Source organism: Eulemur rufifrons, chromosome 10, assembly GCF_041146395.1.
Source record: "Eulemur rufifrons isolate Redbay chromosome 10, OSU_ERuf_1, whole genome shotgun sequence".
NCBI classification, from domain to species: Eukaryota; Metazoa; Chordata; class Mammalia; order Primates; family Lemuridae; genus Eulemur; species Eulemur rufifrons.
This window is the reverse complement of record NC_090992.1, coordinates 17,666,896-17,686,789: the sequence shown is the minus strand read 5'-3', so window position 1 is coordinate 17,686,789 and position 19,894 is coordinate 17,666,896. Positions and strand designations below refer to the sequence as shown.

At 45.2% G+C, this 19,894-nt stretch overlaps 1 protein-coding gene across 11 annotated transcripts in view; it reads left to right on the top strand.

Annotated features, from left to right (window-relative positions):
- The window catches only part of TENM2 (teneurin transmembrane protein 2), a 1,169,384-nt gene that overhangs the window by 1,045,383 nt on the left and 104,107 nt on the right, over positions 1 to 19,894 (top strand). For 7 of the 11 annotated variants that reach the window (XM_069483867.1, XM_069483873.1, XM_069483875.1 and 4 more), the window contains 2 exons: positions 5,033 to 5,233; positions 6,953 to 7,138. In XM_069483867.1, the coding sequence (XP_069339968.1) occupies positions 5,033 to 5,233; positions 6,953 to 7,138 (387 nt within the window). Of the gene's footprint in view, positions 1 to 5,032; positions 5,234 to 6,952; positions 7,166 to 19,894 lie in introns of all 11 variants that reach the window. The other 4 variants (XM_069483866.1, XM_069483872.1, XM_069483876.1 and 1 more) reach the window with 1 other exon arrangement.

The window sequence follows — 19,894 nt, the reverse complement described above, 5'->3', positions numbered from 1 at the left end:
TGGTTCCCTACAATCACACAGAATTAGAGGAGAATGGGTTGTAGGAGAGGGCTGGGAGTTGATAAATTCTGAAGAGCTCACAATACAGACGTTTAAGGGCCTTTAGCACACATGGGTAAAAATCAGGATGTCAAAGCTAAATCCAATCTGACAAAATATGGCCAGAGGTCAGGCTTGGGGGCAGGAGAGGGGAACCTGCAGCAGGGAATGCAGGAAAGGGAGGAAGAGCACCTCCCTGGAGCTGTTCCAAAAGCAGCGCTAAGGAGTCCTAGTTCCTGTGGTGAGTTAGTTCAGAGGAGTCATTTGGTGATAACGTACTGGGGCCGACTTTCCGCTCCTCGAAGGCGAGAGAGCTCAGGAGAGCCGCCGGTCAGCCTCGCCCTTGCAGGGTGTGCTCTCCCACTGCCCTTCCATTGCTTCTCACCAAATGAAGCATCGACGGCGGCTGGTCGGAAGGCAAGAGCGTAGGCCCTCCCAGCCCTGTGCCCACTCCCCAACCTTGGCTTCGTCGCCGTCATCGTTCTCCAGCAGTGCTGTTCTTCTCTAGGTCCCTCTCCCAGTGAAATGTCCCCATGCAACCCAAACAGCCCCATTCCCTCCCACGTTCCCAATGGAAATAGAAGTGTCAACTTGCCCAACGGACTAAGGGAAAAGGAAAGTCCCTGGCCGCTCTGCGTGACACAGTTGAGATGACCACGCAGGATGTCCCTGTAGAAGAGGTCCCGTTGGACGCCACAGGTGATCTGTGTTCTCTCCCAGGTCCTCATGGCCAGGTTGCTAATGAGGGACCTTGGGATCTGTGAGATTCTTGTGCTAGTGGATCCACTCTTCCATGCTAGTGGATCCACTCTCCACCCATTAATTTGTGGATTCCCAGAGTTCTATACAAAATCACCTATCACTACAGCCCTCACCACAAAGTCGTGCCTTAGAGACACCCACAGGGGCTTCCCTCATGAAATCTCCCATCCCATAGTTTTTAGAACTATGGCTACAAAGAGTCAGCTTTTATGACCTTATTCTTCTAGGATTTTTCAATATATCAGCGGTAATGTCCCTAATGGGGCCTAGAAGTCTGACCCCCAGATCTTCAGTTACTCAATTTTCTATATATTTTTTCCTCTATTATAAAAGGTAGCCTCCCTATGTCTGCATCATAAAACCAAATTGGGAGTTTGGATGGAGGAAATACTGATTTAATAACCCTGTTTGAAAGGTTAAAGTTCTTAAAGATAAATGGATTGCAGGAGGCAAAGCTGCATTCACTGAAAACATGGGAGAGACCAATAACATGACAAGAAAGGTTAGAACGACCTTTTGCATACATCATTCGGAGAGAGGAGAGTGCCAGGGCAGTGACATTGCCAGTCTCACAATTTCTTTCTCTCCCATAAAGATTGTGCCCAGCTGGATGAGTAGAATTTCAAGCGATTTCTTAACTTTCTCACTGTCCCACCCAGTCTTATTTAAATGTTCAGAGTGGATTAGCCATCCACCAAAATAAGCAAGCCACGTGGGTCATTAGGAAAGGATGAAATCTCCCTATTGATTTCTGCTACCCAAAAGGAATGAACCGAGGTGATTCATATGCTGTTTTCAAAATAGGAAATGGGATCAGAAAGTCCAGATCAGCACTTTTTCTTCCATTTAGCTTTTTTTATTTTTGATATTCATCATAATCATAACGTTCAAACAATTTACCTGAAATGGCCATGGCAAGGAAATCAATTGTTGCCATCCTTCGTTTTTGCTGCATAAACGTTGTACTATTAACGAATTTGCACAAGAAAATGAAAGGATGCATCCATGAGGTTCCCTCCGGTGGTGTCTGGGGGAGAGGGAAGGTGACGAGACAGGCATTGACGTATTGGTTTAAGTCAGCCATGTTTTCATGTCAGTTTCATGGTTGAGTCATTTTTCAATGACATTTAACTTCATAAATGTAATTCATGGTTCTTCAGGGGTTTATAGTACATATTGTTTGTAAAACTCCTTGACCTCCTTTTTTATCCTTAGGGATGGAAATTGCATTCACAACCCTTTTTTGTCAAACCTACAGAGGGCCCAAGACTAAATGAGTTCTAATGATTTCAGCTGCCAGGGGGCTGGTGTTTCGCGGCACATGGTACTTAGCTGGTAAAGGCCACTGTCCCCCTTTTAAGTATAACACTGCTTCTATTTATAAGGCTTCGTAAAATGCCATAGTGTCTCCTGCCTGCTAATGACTCTAAGGACGTGGCCACAAGACCATCTTATGAAACTGGAACCAAATTTAAAATTCATAGTGAAATTGCTCCTCTTCAAGTTTGAATTTAGTTATTCCATCAGCTGCTGTAATTATATAGCACAAAGGGCATATTTACTGGTATCACTGACCAGAGAAAGGGTTAGCTTATATTTTTAGATACAATAAATGGTTCCTTTGATGGCATTCTAGTACTGGGCTAATAAATCTCCGTGGATTTTTCTCCTTCCTTCATACCATAATTCAGGGTAGAGAAGAGAGAGCTAATTTATCTGGAAGAAAAATGCCATTTTCATTTTTTTAGTATATTACTCTTTATTATTTCATCCTTCTAAGAAAAAGAGTATGATATATTTTTTGAAAGCTCCTAGCTGTTGGCACCTCACCAAACATTTTAAATGGCTAATTATAGGTTGAGAGCAATTTTTGAAGCAATAACACATATTTTGATTTTGCTATTTTAAAAATGGGGACAGAGTAAAAAACTAGAATTTCAGGATTTCTTTTATTAGAAAAATATGATCGTGATTGATTCGGAATGTTAGTTCATAATTTGCAGGTCCCAAAATATGGATTTTTTTTTCCAGAAATAAGAAATGTTAGCACCACTTCTTTTTCCTATCAGCCCTTCCCACTGGAAGTTTGTCCCACGAATGACAAATGCTCACAGCACAGTCTGTCCTTCACTCTCGCTGCCACTGTGTCTTCAATACCTGCTGTATTCCCTTCCCTGTGCCGGGCACGAGACACGAAGGCACTGCACAGCCCCTTCGCAAATATCTCCTACGCGATTGAAACTTTGAGCTCAATTTTACACCCAGATGTGCTCTATCATCCGTAGTGGAGCAACTGTGAAGATATCAGGAGGGTTTATATCACCAGGAGTTATATTCCCCAAGACAGTGAATTCAACTTTGACGTAACCAAGTCATGTAACATCATCATAAACATCTCCGACTAATAATAAGTCACTAAAATTCACCTTTCTGGGAGTGTACTCTTGATTACATGAAAAAATATCACTTTTTTCCCATGGCTGAAACAGTTTGGAACTGACTTCCATAAATGATATCTTCCTGAGAATATCCCAATGAGATCCTGAGAAACATCTCTTAACACTGAAAATTATTATTTTTGAGTCAAAGGAAGGCTTTTTGGAAGCTTCGTGGAATATTGTGATTTCTCATAAGTGCATATTCCTTACGTCTGGTGCCCCCTAGGACTAGCTAGTTTGTGACATGGATAATATAAATAATGTCATATTTAGAGCCAGTGTATTATCAGTATTAAAATACATTATTATTTTCTGCTCTACCTTAAAGAAAAGAAAAAACACCCAACATGGAGAATGTAACAGGAGACTCTAGAAAAAGCGGGCACTCCAAGGGGTTACCATCTCAGTGTAAATTCTTTAAAGACCAAAGTCTTGCACATTTCAATCTTGGCATTAGGCAAGGAGTGAAAACGAAATTTTCTCTGAGAATTTGACCCATGAGATGGCACAGATATACACGAGGGATTGAATTACATGGTCACTGTGGTCCAAAACACCTCAAGACAGGAGTTTAAAGTGGTCTCAAGCTAGCCGTGCCTCCAGGGAATGGAGGTAGCAATGCTCTAATCTAAGCCAACAGGCCTGATTCCAAAGCTGTCAAAATGAGGGAAATGTATGTCTTAATCAAATAAGGTGACAAGACGTCACATGTCTCTGATCCACAAAGCAGCATCTGAGCCCTCTGCAAGAGCACCGTTCCTCACTCAAACCCCGTACTTCACAGAGCCTTCTTCTCCAAATGCCATCGCATCATTTCCTGAGAACACGAGGGAAGCTCCCCCTGTTTATCCAGCCCTTGGGTTGAATGGGGGCCCGAGGCGTGAGATCACATTCTCATGCAAAAAGTCCTGTCCTCAAGAACTGGCCTTTGCAACTCCCTTCTCTCCTCACCTTGAGTTGATTCCTGAGTAATAATCTTCAGGTTAGCTACTGGGTATATAACCACTCTGATGTTTCAGACTGTGAAACAAGCAAGAACCACAGTGACTGGAATCTAACCATTAACCCATCTGAGGGACTGTCTGGTGGAAGGTCAGTGCCATGGCCAAAGATACCCATCCAGTCTACTCATATGAAATAATTACCTATGGAAGCTTATCCCCTTTGGACCATTTCCACACCTGACTTCACCTGTTCTATCCTGCACATTTGCTAACTCCTTCAGTAGGTGTGTGCTCAGAGAATGAAAACTAATTTTAGACTTCGCCTAAGTGAAACTTAATTAGGAAAGTGACTCATTTATAAGTTTCATTGGTTTTCTTTTTAATCTTTTGTTACCTTTTGAAGTCAAGTATTAGTAAAGTTAGAATGAGCCTCTCTACTTTTCTCCCTTCTCGTGGGGGGTAATCGGGTTTGCCGGTACCTGTAGAGACATGACAGGTACTCACATTCCGACTGCAGAAGCGATTCAGTCGAGGTGCTGATGTTGGTAAGTACAAGATTCTAAAGGCAGAACGACACACCTCCGTATCTGGTTTGCCCAATTCTGCTTGAGAAATCCCCCTTTTCTTTTTCCTGCGTCTTCTTCAAGTTTGCAATTTGGTATCTTCACAAATAAGGTTTGTGGTTTTATGGGTGTTCTTCAAGAGACCTCGTAAGTGTTATACCTGGGCTGCTCCGTTTGCGTGCGAGAGGACAGGAACTGTGAGCAGCGGAGCCTCTCGGCAGTAAGCCTGTGTCTCACGGCCTGTCCCCCATGGGTGATCAATACTTTCACTCTTTGTGTTTTTCAGTTGATTGCTTGGATCCTACCTGCTCCAGCCACGGGGTCTGTGTGCACGGAGAATGCCTCTGCAGCCCCGGCTGGGGTGGTCTCAACTGTGAGCTGGCGAGGGTGCAGTGCCCAGACCAGTGCAGCGGGCACGGCACTTACCTCCCCGACACAGGCCTCTGCAGCTGCGATCCCAACTGGATGGGTCCCGACTGCTCTGTTGGTAAGCCCAGAGGCTTCCTCCTGCCTTTCCCAGCACCGCGCACCTGTGTCCCATCGCATCCCCAGGGGGATGGGAATCTACACTGAACATTTAGCCTGGGATAGGGGGACTTCGGTCGGTCACATAGTGCCTTTCTCACTCTCTTCTCCTCAGTCGTGGAGTCTGTGATCTCTGAGGGAAAAAAAACAACACCGTGTTGGTCCTCAGGCCTTGTTGATTCCATCACTGCAAACAGATAAGGGGCCCAGGAGGGAAGCTTCCATTTGCATTATAGGTTTTCTCGTGTACACTCCCCAAAGGTACCAGAAAACAAAACAGAACAATTCAGTCCCAGACACACTGAATGGAACGTCCTATAAAACAGAAAAGGGGCTCCCTCGGGGTGCTGCGTGAACGTGTTCTAAAGCTCTGCGATACTCCAGTGACAGGAAAATAATGAAGTTGTGCTGTACACTTTATTTTCCTAAAATTAAGAGTATGTGTCTTACCTCCCGAGTGACCTTAAAACTGGAACGGTTCAACAGTTCAAGCCAGCCCCAACCCCTCTGAGCAAGGTTCTGCTCACGCTGACAAGTGCCTCTCCAAGCAAGCCATCATAATTCCGCCCCCTTCCTCTGGGTAGTGAGACAGCTGTCAGATTGCCATGGCAATTGGGAAGGGAATGGATGTGAAGCTTTGCCTACAATGGGAAAGAAATGAATATTTCATTCCAAAAGAAAAAAAAGAGTCAGTTAAAACGGGCTATTTTGGGATGTCTTCTCAGCCCACTCGACTCTGGCTTCAACTCTGATGCCGGTGGTCCTGGCAAAGCTCTGCAGGGGGTGGGAGGAGGCAGCGGTCCTGGATCCAAGGCCCAGTTGTGCTAGGGACATGCTGTGTGACCTTGAGTGAGTCACCTACCCCCTCCCCCATCTGATTTCCCCTCCCCTGGCATGGCGAGCCATGCCTCCCTCAGTAGACTGTCGTAAGGATGAATGTCTGGCACGTGCTTGTCCTCGCGTGAGAGGTCTGGAACGCCAGAGCGTGCATATCTGTCTGTCTGTCTCCTCCCCAAGCACAAAAGACTTTGAGCTCCTTTGAGAAAGAGGCTGTGTAAATGCAGCACAATTACAGCGGTCATTATTACACCGCCAAGGTGCCAGTCTGGGTCACGGGTGGGTCCGCAGTCATCACGGGCATGGAGCAGCCCGGCCCCCAACTGGCCTCTCGGGCTTGGTCAGTTCAGGCTGTCCAGGGCGGGAGGACTCTCGGCTGGCTAGGGAGTCAGGGGCCACCAGATACGTCTTTTCAGGTGGGCACCTCCCGGCTAGCTTTGCCAAGCTGGAGCCGCTGCCTGACCTCCTCTCGCGACGGTGTCGATCTCTAGAAGAGTGGTTCTCACACTCCAGTGAGTCGCAAAGCCGCCCAGGGGACTGGTTCTAACACAGTGTCGGAGCCCTACTCCGTTGTTTCTAATTCACTGGGTCCAACCAGGGCACAAGACTTTACGTTTCTAATAAGTTCCCCGGCGGTGCTGGCGCTACCGGCACCAGGGGCCACGCTTTGAGAACCACTGCTCTAGAAAAAAAGACGTCACGCTGAATGAACACCCGGCCCATGGAGAGACAAGCCTCCAAAGGTGGCAGAGCCGCGGGGCCTCGAGGCCGTGCGTGTAGTCTGGCCTCCACGGAGGGTTTCGCCAGCTGTGGTGTTGAGCTGTAATCATTGTTTTTCTTCCAGAAGTGTGCTCAGTAGACTGTGGCACTCACGGCGTCTGCATCGGGGGAGCCTGCCGCTGTGAAGAGGGCTGGACAGGCGCAGCGTGTGACCAGCGCGTGTGCCACCCCCGCTGCATTGAGCACGGGACCTGTAAAGATGGCAAATGTGAATGCCGAGAGGGCTGGAATGGTGAACACTGCACCATTGGTAGGCAAACGGCAGGCACCGAAACAGGCACATATTGCTTTATTTTCATAAATCGTAGATCTATAGTGACGCTCGCGCATTGCAACTGGCTGTTCCTTCAGGGACACAAGTGCTCTCCAACATTTCTGCTGCCCCTCCAAATCTCCCAGGGGACAGGGAAAGGGAAGAATGAGATCCCTAATTGGAAAGACCTTTCCCTTCTTTCCAGGATTCCAGGTTGGGAGGAGAGGGACCGGAGCAGATAAGAAAACCCAAACCCATCCAAACGACCAGTCTTGGGGAGGGAGAAATGCACACGCATGGGAAATTGTCAGTGCCTGGAGGTTGCAATCACCCCAAATCACTGTGGTCTGCAACTCTCCTCTTTTCACGTCCTCTCCCAGCTGGCTTGATCACGGGGTCCCTGCTTGCCGGCAACAATGTGAACTCACTGTAGACCAGGTCGGATGCAGGCAGGACTCCCAGGTGTCCTGGGTAGCCAGGTACCCCCAATAGAGGTTTGAGCATCTTCTTGCTGGCCCAGGCTTTATCGTTGGACTCCCGACCCTCTCTGTCCCCACCATGATCACTAAATGTCTCCTTCTCTGGTCCCATTTCATTCTCACGTGGCCACCTCTCTATATAAGCTTCCAAGCATATTTTTTAAAGGTCATCTTTTTGTTAAGAAGAAATAGTTTTGAAGCTCCCTCATTTCTGTTTTTGATTGGTTTTTGTCATGACTGTGACTTGGGGGAGGACAGCGCTGGATTGAATATTCTTGATTATCCCTTTGACAGAGAGTTGAGAGCCGACACGCTTTGGCTTTCCCCATTTCTTAGACAGTTGGGATTACAGAGCAGTCTCCATAAGCATCATTTTGCTTCTGGTTTTTGCTTTCATTGCTTAATTGGGTCAAACCTAGGATCCATTATATACCAAGCTGGCTAATCCACTTGCCTGCGTGGAAACTCTCAGGGAAGTTTCCAACTAAACTGTGTGCCCTCTTGAAGGTACCTCTGATTGCAGCCATCAAGTTTGGGATCCTTCCCTCTGTCCTAGCCCAAAGAAACCCCAGCTACAGATGGTCCACCTGGTGTGAGAGACGGGGTTAGGAGCTTGCCCAGGGCTGACTCACGAGATCAGACTCAGTTTCCCATGCTGTTCATTTGGGTGGTTAAGCAGAGACAAAGTGGACTGCCTCTGCGTTAGATTTCCCCCAGCGCCATCTAATTGGGCATCCGAGGGGCAGCGTACCAATCAGGGCCACAACCATAGCACTGGGACCCTGCTGGGACAGTCTGTTGGCAGTGAATTGTTTTTGCAATCTCTCGATGACGCTCCAGGTCCTGCTCCCCTGCAGCCGCTTTTATCTTCAGTTCCCTGCAGAGTCTGAGGGATAATTCAGAAGATTTTCAAGGGAGGGCTGTGCACAGCCCAATACCAAGACAGTTCTTACAATAGCTTCCCTCATCAGGGGCGTTCCTCTTGATGTTCTATTGCATGCCCGGTGTGATTTCAATAGAGACGTCTCCCCCTCCCCAATATCTCCATTGCCCCCAGTCCTCCCCCCTCAAAAGCTCTTGCCAATCAACAACCTTGATGTAGAGAATCCTGCTTTCTCTCAATTCATACACTCCAACCTCACCTCCCCTCTGCTCCCCGCTTCCCACACCTGGAGGGCAGGGGGCCCGGGCTAGTGTTCCCACAGCGATGCCTGCTGGCTCTCTCCTAACTACAACCCATCTTTACTCTGGAAACAGCTCCCAAGAGGGCAGTCCAGACGGATTAGAGCAGGAGTCGGCAAACTACGGCCAGGGGGCCAAATCTGGCCTGCTGCCTGTTTCCTATGGCTTACAAGCTAAGAAAAGCTTTTACGTTTTATTAAAGGTAGGAGAAAAAGCCAAAGAAAAAATATTTCCTGACACGTGACAACTGTGTGAAATTCCAATGTCAGTGTCCATAAACAAAGTGTTACTCGAGGACAGCCACACCCATCCGTTGATGTCCTGGCGGCTTCCATGCTGCGTCTCAGCATAGAATAATTACGACAGAGCCTACGTGGCTGCAAAGCCATGTGTTATCGGCCCTTTATAGAAAACAACTGGCTGAACCCTGAATTACAGAGTAGCACGAGTCTTAATGGAGAGAGGGGAGAAAAGGGAGGCAGGTCAATACCGCGTTAAGAAAAGGACACCAATTGTGGCGTGGCGGTTATCAGGGGCCCACTCCAGGTATCACAGAGTGGGAGTGGAGAGAAGGCAGTAGATGAGTTGAAATGTTTCCGGCACCTTTGAAAATGAGATGGGAAGATGTCAACTTTGGTCTCAGTAGAGAATGGTGAGGATATGGCCACTAAGAGAACATGGATATTTTGGTCAAACTAGCCCTTTGGGTGAGATGAATTGGGAAAAGACGTTTCTGCTACGTGAAGTGTTCTGTTTGAGTTTCACATGTCTGTGAGCTGACATACATGCGTTCTGGAGAGACACAGAGAAAGTGCAAATTGATATGCCAGGTACAGCTCCCAAAATGAAGAGGGCTCTGGTCCGGCAGAGCCTCCTATTCAGAACTACAATCCCCTGTGACTTTAGCGGTCAGTCGTGCTACGTAAGCTATAAAGATCTTTATCAGCGAAGCCTTTTCTTGGGAGAAATTAGGGCTCTGTAGTTTTATTAGTAGGATATGTGCCATCTCCTCATGGTTATGCTCACTGTGCTTTTCTCAACAACAGCAAAAAAAGCCAAACATGCCTGGATTGGTGAGATTTGCTAGTCGGAAACTAGAGAGATGTTTGCATGCGCATAATTGCTGCTTTTGCTTTTCAACCTCTGGCTCCCAGAGCTGTTTCCTGGAGTTTTAGTCTTTTAGTTTGAGCAGACATTCATGTCATTTTATTTAAAGTAAATGCCACAATTTACAAGCCCAGAATCAGTCCTTCTCCTTGGGGATACTGGCAGAAAGGAAAGGGATACTCTTTGGTCCTTTCCAAGCAGAGCCTCAAATGCTCTATTTTGAAAATGGAAATAAATAAAAATGAAATGGCACCCAGTCAGCAAACGATGCATGGGGAAATTTGGAGTAAGGCAGAATTGGGGGTGCTTAGTGTTAAGTACTTGGGTTGTCTGTGGCCTATTTTCAAAAGGTCATAGTGAGTGAGGTAGTTTTCTTGGGGCCATTGCAAATAGTCAGCTGAACAATTCACATCAGCACTTGTGGACTCCGTTTACGGTACTGAAGGAAACGGGAAGACAGAGGAGGAAAGGATAAGGATAAAAGCACAGACTTCTAACAGTCCGCCAAGTGGAAGCCCCGGGACCTGTCCATGTTAGGTCAAATGCCACAGTTTATGTGTATCCTTGGAATATATTAGCATTATTTGCACAGGCTGCAGTTTATTTTTATAGAGCACCTGGATCTATCCATGTTTGGTCAAATGTCTTTATGGAATTTGCAACCAAATTATTTCTATTTGGAAATGTAGCACAGATTGCTAAAGATTTAAATATAAGGTATAACATTTTGATGTTAACTGTCAGAGCTAGGATATTGGTAGATTGGATTCTACCAAGCAGTGATTTTTACATCACCTCTCTCTAACAAGTTAAATACAAGGTATGGCTAAAATCTACAGAACTGTGTAGATAAGAAATATACTTTGAATCAAAATCAACCACAATTCATGTGTATCCTCGGAATATATTAGCATTATTTGGATAGGCTACGTTTACTCTTATGAATAAATCAGAAGACACATTGTGTGGTTAGAAGAGTTTTATTCTTTAAACATAATCTTAAAATGAGTTGTTTGTATCATATGCCGCCACCACCACCCTTTATTAATACTGAGGACTAATGGCAGAAGGCCATACAAAGGCTATAACACCAGGGCATGAAGGAACTATAGAATTTTCTTTAGGTCAAAATCACTATGAACTATAGTAAACTTAGGTAAGCATCTCATGTCCTAAAGAGATAAGGTAGATGTCAGTGTGTTTTGTGAGCAAAATAGTTGGGCAAAATACAAGGAGAAACCAACGTTCTTATTGCCAGGGAATGCGCAGAGGGAAGCTAAACGTTAATTGTGGACCGATAGGATTATCTCCTGAATATGGGCTACCCAGACATTCACTTTGAATAACACAAACTAACCCACGGACTAAATCTACCAACACTGGGCACGTTGTGACCCTGGGTGAACTGTTTGATATCTGGGTAGTGAGTAACGTCTGCACCAGTTATTCCAACTTGTGTATTTTATCTATGTGGTGCTGACCTCCAGCTGCATTTCAGAATCATGAGGGCCTGATTCCTAGGACCGTGTGGGGCTGAGTGACCTGCCCAGGTGCCACAAGTCAGAACGGTTTTCTTTTCCCTCTATCGCACTGGGCCCTTCTATTTTTCCTCTTTAATTGGTTGGGGAAAGAAATAGGTTCTTGTGATGTTAATAAGGAAAATGAATCTTTACCCAAGGTAAAACCAGCCGTGTGACAATCTGATGTGCTGATTAAGTGATTGTCATCAGAAGTAGACAGGGTCACAGTCCGAGAGAGAGAGAGAGAGAAAGAGAGCGCGCGCGCGCGCGCGCGCGCGAGAGCGAGCGAGCTTCGGAACAATAGGGAGCGGTTGGGAAGAAAGTGACAGTCAGAATTAACCAGCTTCAAACTGAAGACAGCTGCATCTCATTCCAGTTTCATTCTAAGTTCTAGAAACTTTTTCTTGTAGCTATTGTCCTTGAACATTTGAGCTTTCATGGCGCTACAATGAGATCAGGTTGAGATGAAATTAGCCACCGTGGAGCCATCCTTACCTCCAGGTCCCTGGAAGCAGCTAATTCTCTGATTGGTTAGTTGACATATTCCTCCAGGGGCTGTTACTGGAACTGTCCTTAGAGTACCTTTTCTGGTGGTGTTCTTAAATGAAACCTGAAGCGATGGCCTTTCACTGTTAGAGTTACGGACAGACTTTAGCAGAATGCAAAAGGTGGTTCAGTGCTGATTTGTCCTCCCACAATTTGGCCAAAATGTGAGCCTTCTCAGGGCAGAACAAGGGTCATCACATGCTCAGAAATTCTCTTTAAGTCTGGGTCAGTCAGTCTGCCTGAGGTTTCCTATCCAAACCCAGAACAAGTGCTGGGAGGCAGAAATTACAGGAATACATTTTCACATCACTGCAAAAAAAATAAAATAAAATAAAAGGAAGGAAATAACTGCTTTACAAGTAGTGAGATTCTTATCACTGAAAACATTTGCTTTCTTGTCCTAGATGTTGGAGAAGGGCTTTCTGCATCAGTTGGAAAATAGACAATATAGACACAAACTAGATCCAGCTTTGCGACTCAACTGTACGTGCTAGAGTGTAAGGGGAAGCTTTTTTTGCATTGCTGCCTATATGATTTAGTAATATCTGCCCATGCAATGGGCTCCCAGTGAAAAGGAAAAAGGGGGAAGAATTCTTGTTGTTTTGGCCCTGTGAGGACACAGTGATTTGGATCGTCCTCTGTACTGGTTTGGTGTACGAGCTTGTGGCCCATAGTGGCAAGGCCAGTCTCAACAAGTCAATAGCTTTATGTAAGGTATTCTTGACTTCCCACGAGCAAAGAACAAAAAACAGTTTGGAAGTCTTGGAACGTAAACCCATGGGTGAGAGTTAACGTAAGGAAGATTCCAGACTTAAAAGGAAAGAAAACGTGTAAGAATAAGAGCTCTTGAAAAGAATGGAACACATTGCCCTAGTGTATAGTGAATGCTCTGTGCTCGGGCTTTTACAGAGAATCCTTCCAAGAGTATGAGTCTCAAATCCCTCAATATGTACTAAAGACTCTGCATTAAAGGGTCAGGGAAAATGAAGAGGGCCCTAGAGAGCTCCTCTAGAGATTCGTGTTGGACACCCTTCTCATCACTCGGTATCTGATGCATGGCGGTATGAAAAATAGATTGGCCACGTAGAAGGACATCTGTCTTCTAGGCTTGACTCTGCCACAAACCTTCTGCATGTCCTACAGCAAGTCACCAAGCCTGCCTGATCCCAGTGTCTTCAAGTGGCAAATGAAAGGGTTGGACCACATAGTGGCCTCCCAGGGCATGATACACAAACTGAGATGCTTTTCATTGATGTACAAACATACCTTATTGAATAGTTATGTAGAGCTTTTAAAAATAAGTCCAGTATTAGGAAAACTATAACTAGCACATCAAATTCATTGTTATGCAGGTATTATTGCTTAGAGATGTGGCAAAAGTCGGTAGTGATATTAGGCGTGAGTAAATTTAAAGAAAAATATTAAGTAAATAGTGCAGATATTGCAAATATCACGAATGCAGCGGGTGATTGACTGAATTTGGAACACACTTGAATGAGCTGATCTGTAAGGACCTGCCCATTTCTAGGTTTCCATTACTTTTGATGCAGGATCATATGAATGGGCCATTCTAATACAATCAAGCCTTTCTCTCTTCTGTAAGGCGGGTTTTCAGTGTAGGCCACTGTAATACACACTGAAGACTTTATATTCAAGGGATGGATACAGCAGAGTGTTGCCCAGCTGATGAAGCATTGTTGAATTCTTGAGGGTAGTGAATGGTGCTTTTTTGTTACTTTGTTTATCTGCTAACCTCAGCTCCAATTTATATCCAGTTCACCTATAGGGAATCTCTGTGTACACTGAAAAATTTCCTTGCGTAAGTTGAGTCATCAGGCCACACTTTATCCATTTATGGTTTTTAATACAAAGAAAACAGATGGTCTATCCATCTATGTCTACTTCACTTGGATTTGGAGAAGTTCAGGCATGATACCAAAGTGCTTAAGAACACAGACTTTCATGTCAGTCTACCTGAGATCAAATCCTGGCAGCTTTATTTGCCTCGGTTTCTTTGTCTGTAAAATGGGGATATCAAATAGTACCTATCTCACTGGCATGTAAATAAAGAACTTGGCACGTTGCCTACCATAAAATAAGAGCCAAATAAATGTAAACTATTATCATCATCACCATCGATGTCTAGTATCCATGTAAGACAAATTAAAGGGCAAGGGAGGATCTTCAAAATAAAATTCTCATTACAACATTTCTTCTACCTTCAACCTCCCCCACAAATCTGCCTCCAATCCATCAAGCAGTTAGTTACATGTCAAAAATAGCACCTACACACTATCCATTTTCCAAACAAAAATTGGCTCTGCAACCTGCTGGCATCTGGTTCTTACAAACATGAACTGTCTCTCTTACCTGGAATTGGATCTGCTTATTTTTTTTACCAAACAGCACGATTATACATGGAAGAAGGAAGCTGGCATTTCTCAAGGTTGAGGATGCCACTTAGGCAGTGTCTTGGAACACATTGTCCTGCTTACTCCTTTTCTTACCCCTTTGCATTCCTCATGACTGTGGGTTCCAAGATTATATTTGCACTGGCTCATACATCTAGGAATAACCCAGGAGACCCAACTCTGACTCTATCAAATGACACGCGTGCCTTCTGGAAAATCAAGATTCTCATTGATTCTCTGTCCCCATTCAACCCGATAAACTTCACAATTACCCTCATTCCTCCCACACTGCAATTGCTTGACTCCTCAGAGCATGGCCCGTGTGTAACATCTGGGGATTCTTTGAAATTCCTTGGCTCATCTCCTGGGTTATCAGGAACCACACAGGATATCCCAGATGTTCATGTAAGAAACAGCTTTTGCATTTCCTCCCAAGATTTCTGCCTAATGGGGTTCATTCAATCTTTATCCACCCTCTTCTTTCCTAGCATTCTATTTCACGAGCTCTTTTTAAAAGGCTTGCCTTTATTGCCTTTGGAAAATAGGATGCCGTCATTTTGAAAACCTGCCAGTCAAAATTGGGGTTTATGGCCTTCCTTCTTAAGCTTTCTATCGTGCACGTCTGTGTGTGGTTATAATCAGGCAACCACGTCATTGGCCATTGTTGAACTTTTCCATTTGTGAGTAATAAAGAAACTACACAAGATAGCAGCTAGGCGAAATTTAAGTATTTCATCATAAACAGTCTCAGGATAATTAGAATGGATTAAATTACAAGAGAAAATGCATTTAGTTAATCTTTCCTCTAATTAAAAAAATATCCCTAGTTTTAAGTAAAGTGTTTGTTTTTAAAAACACATTTTCATTGTAATCGGTAAGGGAGAGACTTCTTTGGTCCTCGATGATAGGATGAAACATCTGCAAAGTAATGAAAAGCTACCAGCCAGTGTTCGTTTTTGTTGTTGTTATTATTACTAAGGCCTTAAGGAGTGAGTCCAGTCTTTTCCCATGGCTGTCACCAAGGGTAGTGGCATTAGTTTCTTTCTGTTCTCAGGTCACTGGAGATGTGGTTGACTCCAGCAAGCATCAAGTGAGAAGGTTAATTCAGCAGAGTTTTATATACTTTTCCAGTGAGCTGGGATAAGAGTCAAAATGAGACTAGCAGGTAACATAAGAAATTTTCAAGCTAGAACAGAGACCACTCCAGCCCTTCAGAAGATCTAGTCTAAGATAGATAGAACCCGAATCACTCTAAGCCTACAAGTCTGTCTCGCAAATAAGGAATCACTCACATCAGCTGTGGCTCATCCCAACTGCAAAGCTTGCTCCCCACTCTCACCCCAGGGGTTTCTAGACCTTTCCAAGGGTGTCTCAAATGCTCGTGTTTATTCTTCAAGTGTGATTCCTTCGTTGAAACATACTGCCTGCAAAATCCACTTAAGGGGACTCCTACGGCACTTCCCCCACAGCCAGGGTCCATGCCCGGGGTGCAGTATCTAGTGCCAGCCGGCACCCTTGGTGCCCACCCCTGAGCCCTGCTGTGTTTGCACAGTGAAGGCGAGTGCACACATTCCCACTGTGTGGGCTGGGCCAAAGGTTCTTTGAGAAAACAAGTCATCACTTTTTACCTGTATGCTTCTCCCGTCCCAGGGCTGGGCTGCGGAACAGACACCGCAGACTCCCTGTGTTCTCTCCGTGCTCCTCACCCTCTGACGTGATCCCTCCCCGCAGGGAGTGGAGGTTGCTTGCAGGTTCTCCATGCCCAGCCAGTCTCTGAATCCCAGTTTAGACTGAGTCAGGACCTCTACCATTTTGACACGCAGCTCTGTAAGAAAATTCCTTTTCTCCTCATTTAGGTGAAGGGTTGCCTTCATTTTCAGCCAGCTCAACTGCAAATACCAGAGCCCCTGTGATCTCCCTCCTTCATCATAGTCGAGTCACAGTTGGAATGGGGAGGGAACTGCTTGTATATCCCCTGGACTCCAGGTTCCAAGCGGTTTCTGGCACGGCTCTTTGAGGCTGCTCCTCTAATCATGCGTGAGACCCAGCACCACGCAGTGCAGACTCAGTATCACAAAAACTACATCCTGCCAGACCCCAGAGAAAGGAAGGGTTAACCAATGGTCTAGAGACAGAAGGCCCCACATAATTGCTGTCCGGGAGGAATTCAAAGAGCTGAGAATCCTGGGCTACGAATTCCAAGTTTAGCGGCACCTGGTCAAATTAGCAATGAAGTTGGTTAGAGCTTGGCCCAGACAGGTCATCTGTCTACAGCTGTAAGCAGAGTGGCGGGCTCTGATAAGTGTGAATTGCATTTCTTTATATCAAAAATTAGACTTTAACTTCAAGAGGGATTGCCAGACAGCCCTGTCTAGGTGTCTAGAAACAATGCTGGGGGCGGGGAGCCCCAAAGATGATAAAATAGCCACATCACAAGCACAGAGGAAATGTCTGTACCCGATTCTATTCCAACAAGTTAGCAGGCTGTCGATCCCCAGCCACGCTCCTGCATCTGAAACACACTCTCTCAAATGACACGAAACTCAAAGCCGTGGCTGCTGCTTTGGAGAGAGCGTCCCGGCAACAGGGCAATGAGATTGTTTCTCTGTGTTGGGTGTATGAGAGCCCAGGAAGCCCAAATGTTACCGATGATTGCAATTCCCATGAATAGAAAAAGAGATTGAAGATATTGGAGGCGGTGTGAGAAACTAGCTTTTTCCTATTAATCCAGGGACTGCAGGCAAGTCGAGTGGGTCCCGTAAGCATGTTGCTATCAACTTCTCACTATAGTTTGAATATGAACTGATTTAACTTTTTATTTCCATTTAATGGGGCCAAGAAAGATCTGTATCCATTCACTTAAAGACCTGCCCCCTGGGGGTCTGGTGCAGGAATGTTATCACATCCTGGAGAAGCCGAGCACGGAAAACAGTCTACCCAGAATTAAACAGTTCGAAATGCATACTAAAAGCCCACTCCAAAAGCTCGATTGTCTCCCACATTATGTTTATATCACAGAATGTAACATCTTTCATCTTTGGTATCTATAACGCACTTTGCCAACCCTTTACTCCTGTCATTTCTGTGCATCCCAAGGTCAGGGCAGTGTGGGGAATGGGAAGCGTCAGGACTAAATGGATGAGATTTAGAGTCAAACAGCCTCCATCACTTGCAAGTTGGGTGACCTTGATAAGTTATGTATCTTCCATAAGCCAGTTTTTCCTAGCCATTAATTGGAGATAATAATATCTATGTCCCATTATTATGAAAACTTCCCTTTTGGGAAGCGCTTAACACAGTGCCTGATACTCCATAAATGTTCACTTAAAAATCATTAATGCCACACCTTCATACCCACCATAGTTTCCCACGTGTCTTCACAGAGTGAATGGTTAAGGAATCAGTATAGATAGCATACAACCATCCATGGTAAAGGGCCCAAACTTCCAGAAAGAGAGGCCAGGGGAGCTACACCTCATGTGTCCACCCAGGTGGCTGAGCTCATTGGGACAGGTGGCTTCTGTTCCTTTAGGAAGGGAGAACACTGCGAGTGAGAGGGAAGCAGGAAGAGATATAGAAATGGCCCCGTTAGGATCTGGCTGCCCGTTGCAGGAACACAGGTGTTCCAAACACCCACAAGAAAGCCATGCAGCTATCATCCATGCCATGGCTGGGGTCCCTATTTCCCCTGTCTGGTTCCCCATGAGCAATGACAATACACTCAACCAATCATGGAACAATTTTTGAGCACCTAACATGTGCTGGCACCATACTGGGTGTGACACCCGAGCCCCCTGTGTGTGAATGTCACCAGGGCAGCAGGGCAAGGAAGAGATGGTTGCAGAGGGTGGCAGTCTGAGCAACTTCAGACCGCAGCTTTCTTTTTGCCTTGTTGAGACTTTGTTGTTTTCCAGCCTAAGACATGCTTCCTGGTGTTTCTGCCAATAATTTTGGGTTTATTTTCAACAATGTCCCTTTCTCACACCTTCCCAAGGAGATCAACTCAAGGATGGAGGCCTTTACCTTCAAAGAGTAGTTTAAAGTCATTTGTGACACAATGTAATTGCATAAGAGAAAGTAATCAGGTATCGAACCGTGTGGATACACACAAATGATGCCCTCATAAGTGTTAATATTTCCAACAATGGAGGAAACTTAGTTAAATCAAACGAAGATGGGAACTCATTAAAATTTGATTTTCCCTCCTGTCCTTTTTTATCTTTTAATCCTCCATATATGGCACGACTTGTTCTGTTAAATAACACGCATTAATTAAATCTCATCTTCTCTTAGCTATACCTATATTTTTATTTATTATGAAAACCTTCAGATGCTTATAATCTAATTTAGTTGGATTACTGCTTGGACATCTCTAAGTAAGAAAACTGAGCTTTTAAGGTGGAATTACTGGCAAGGGGAGGGAGTGGGAGAAACCAAGTTCTCTTCTCATTTCCACTTGGCAGAGGTGGTTGGGCAGACCTTTCCTCTGTAAGGGGAATTGACCTGCATTTGGATAATGAGGGCACTATGAATTCAGGACCTTTGTTGACTTATGAAAGGGAAGGAGGGCAGAACCTATAGAAAGAGTTGTAAACTCACATACCCCTACATGTGTGAGGCAAGAACAATGTTAAGTGAGTGCATTAAACAGGGTGTAAGAGAGAAAAGATGTAACAAGCTAGAAAGTGAACGCCCCATCTATGGAGGGCAGACATGACCCAGCTGCCACTGAACATTGCCATGTAGAAATGCAAGCCTCGGTTTTCCAACATTTCCAATTTTTCAATAGAGGCCAGAAATCGGGATTGTTATGCATACTCTCCCAATTTTCAAATGTTGGCAAGCAATTCAAAATTTATTAAAATGTTACACAGTCCATTCAAATAAGACTAGGAGGCCAAATGGACCACTGACACTTACCTCTAGGGCAGGGTTAGTATTGAATGAGGAAACATCATTTGCCTGGATTGAGACTGGGACAGGTTTGGCTTCTTTTGTTTGATGCCCCAACTCTCCTTGGTGACTGGTTTAAGCTGGTGGGAGTCTCCTTACCATGGTACAATGGTGATACTTTGCACTTGCATGGTGAATTTTCTCCAAGGAGCTCAAAAGACTTTGTGTTGCCTCAGTCAACTTCATAGCAAGCTTGTGAGGCAGGCAGGTAGCTATTGCCCCAAAACACAATATGAGCAGTGACAGCAAACATTTTACGCAAGGCAGCTAGGTAGACTCATTGGCATAAGTCCATGGTCTACACAATTGGCAAATACAGCATTCAAGAAGCATGGGCATGGCCGGGCGCGGTGGCTCACGCCTGTAATCCTAGCACTCTGGGAGGCCGAGGCGGGTGGATTGCTCAAGGTCAGGAGTTCGAGACCAGCCTGAGCGAGACCCCGTCTCTACTAAAAATAGAAAGACATTATATGGACAACTAAAAATCTATATAGAAAAAATTAGCCGGGCATAGTGGCGCATGCCTGTAGTCCCAGCTACTCGGGAGGCTGAGGC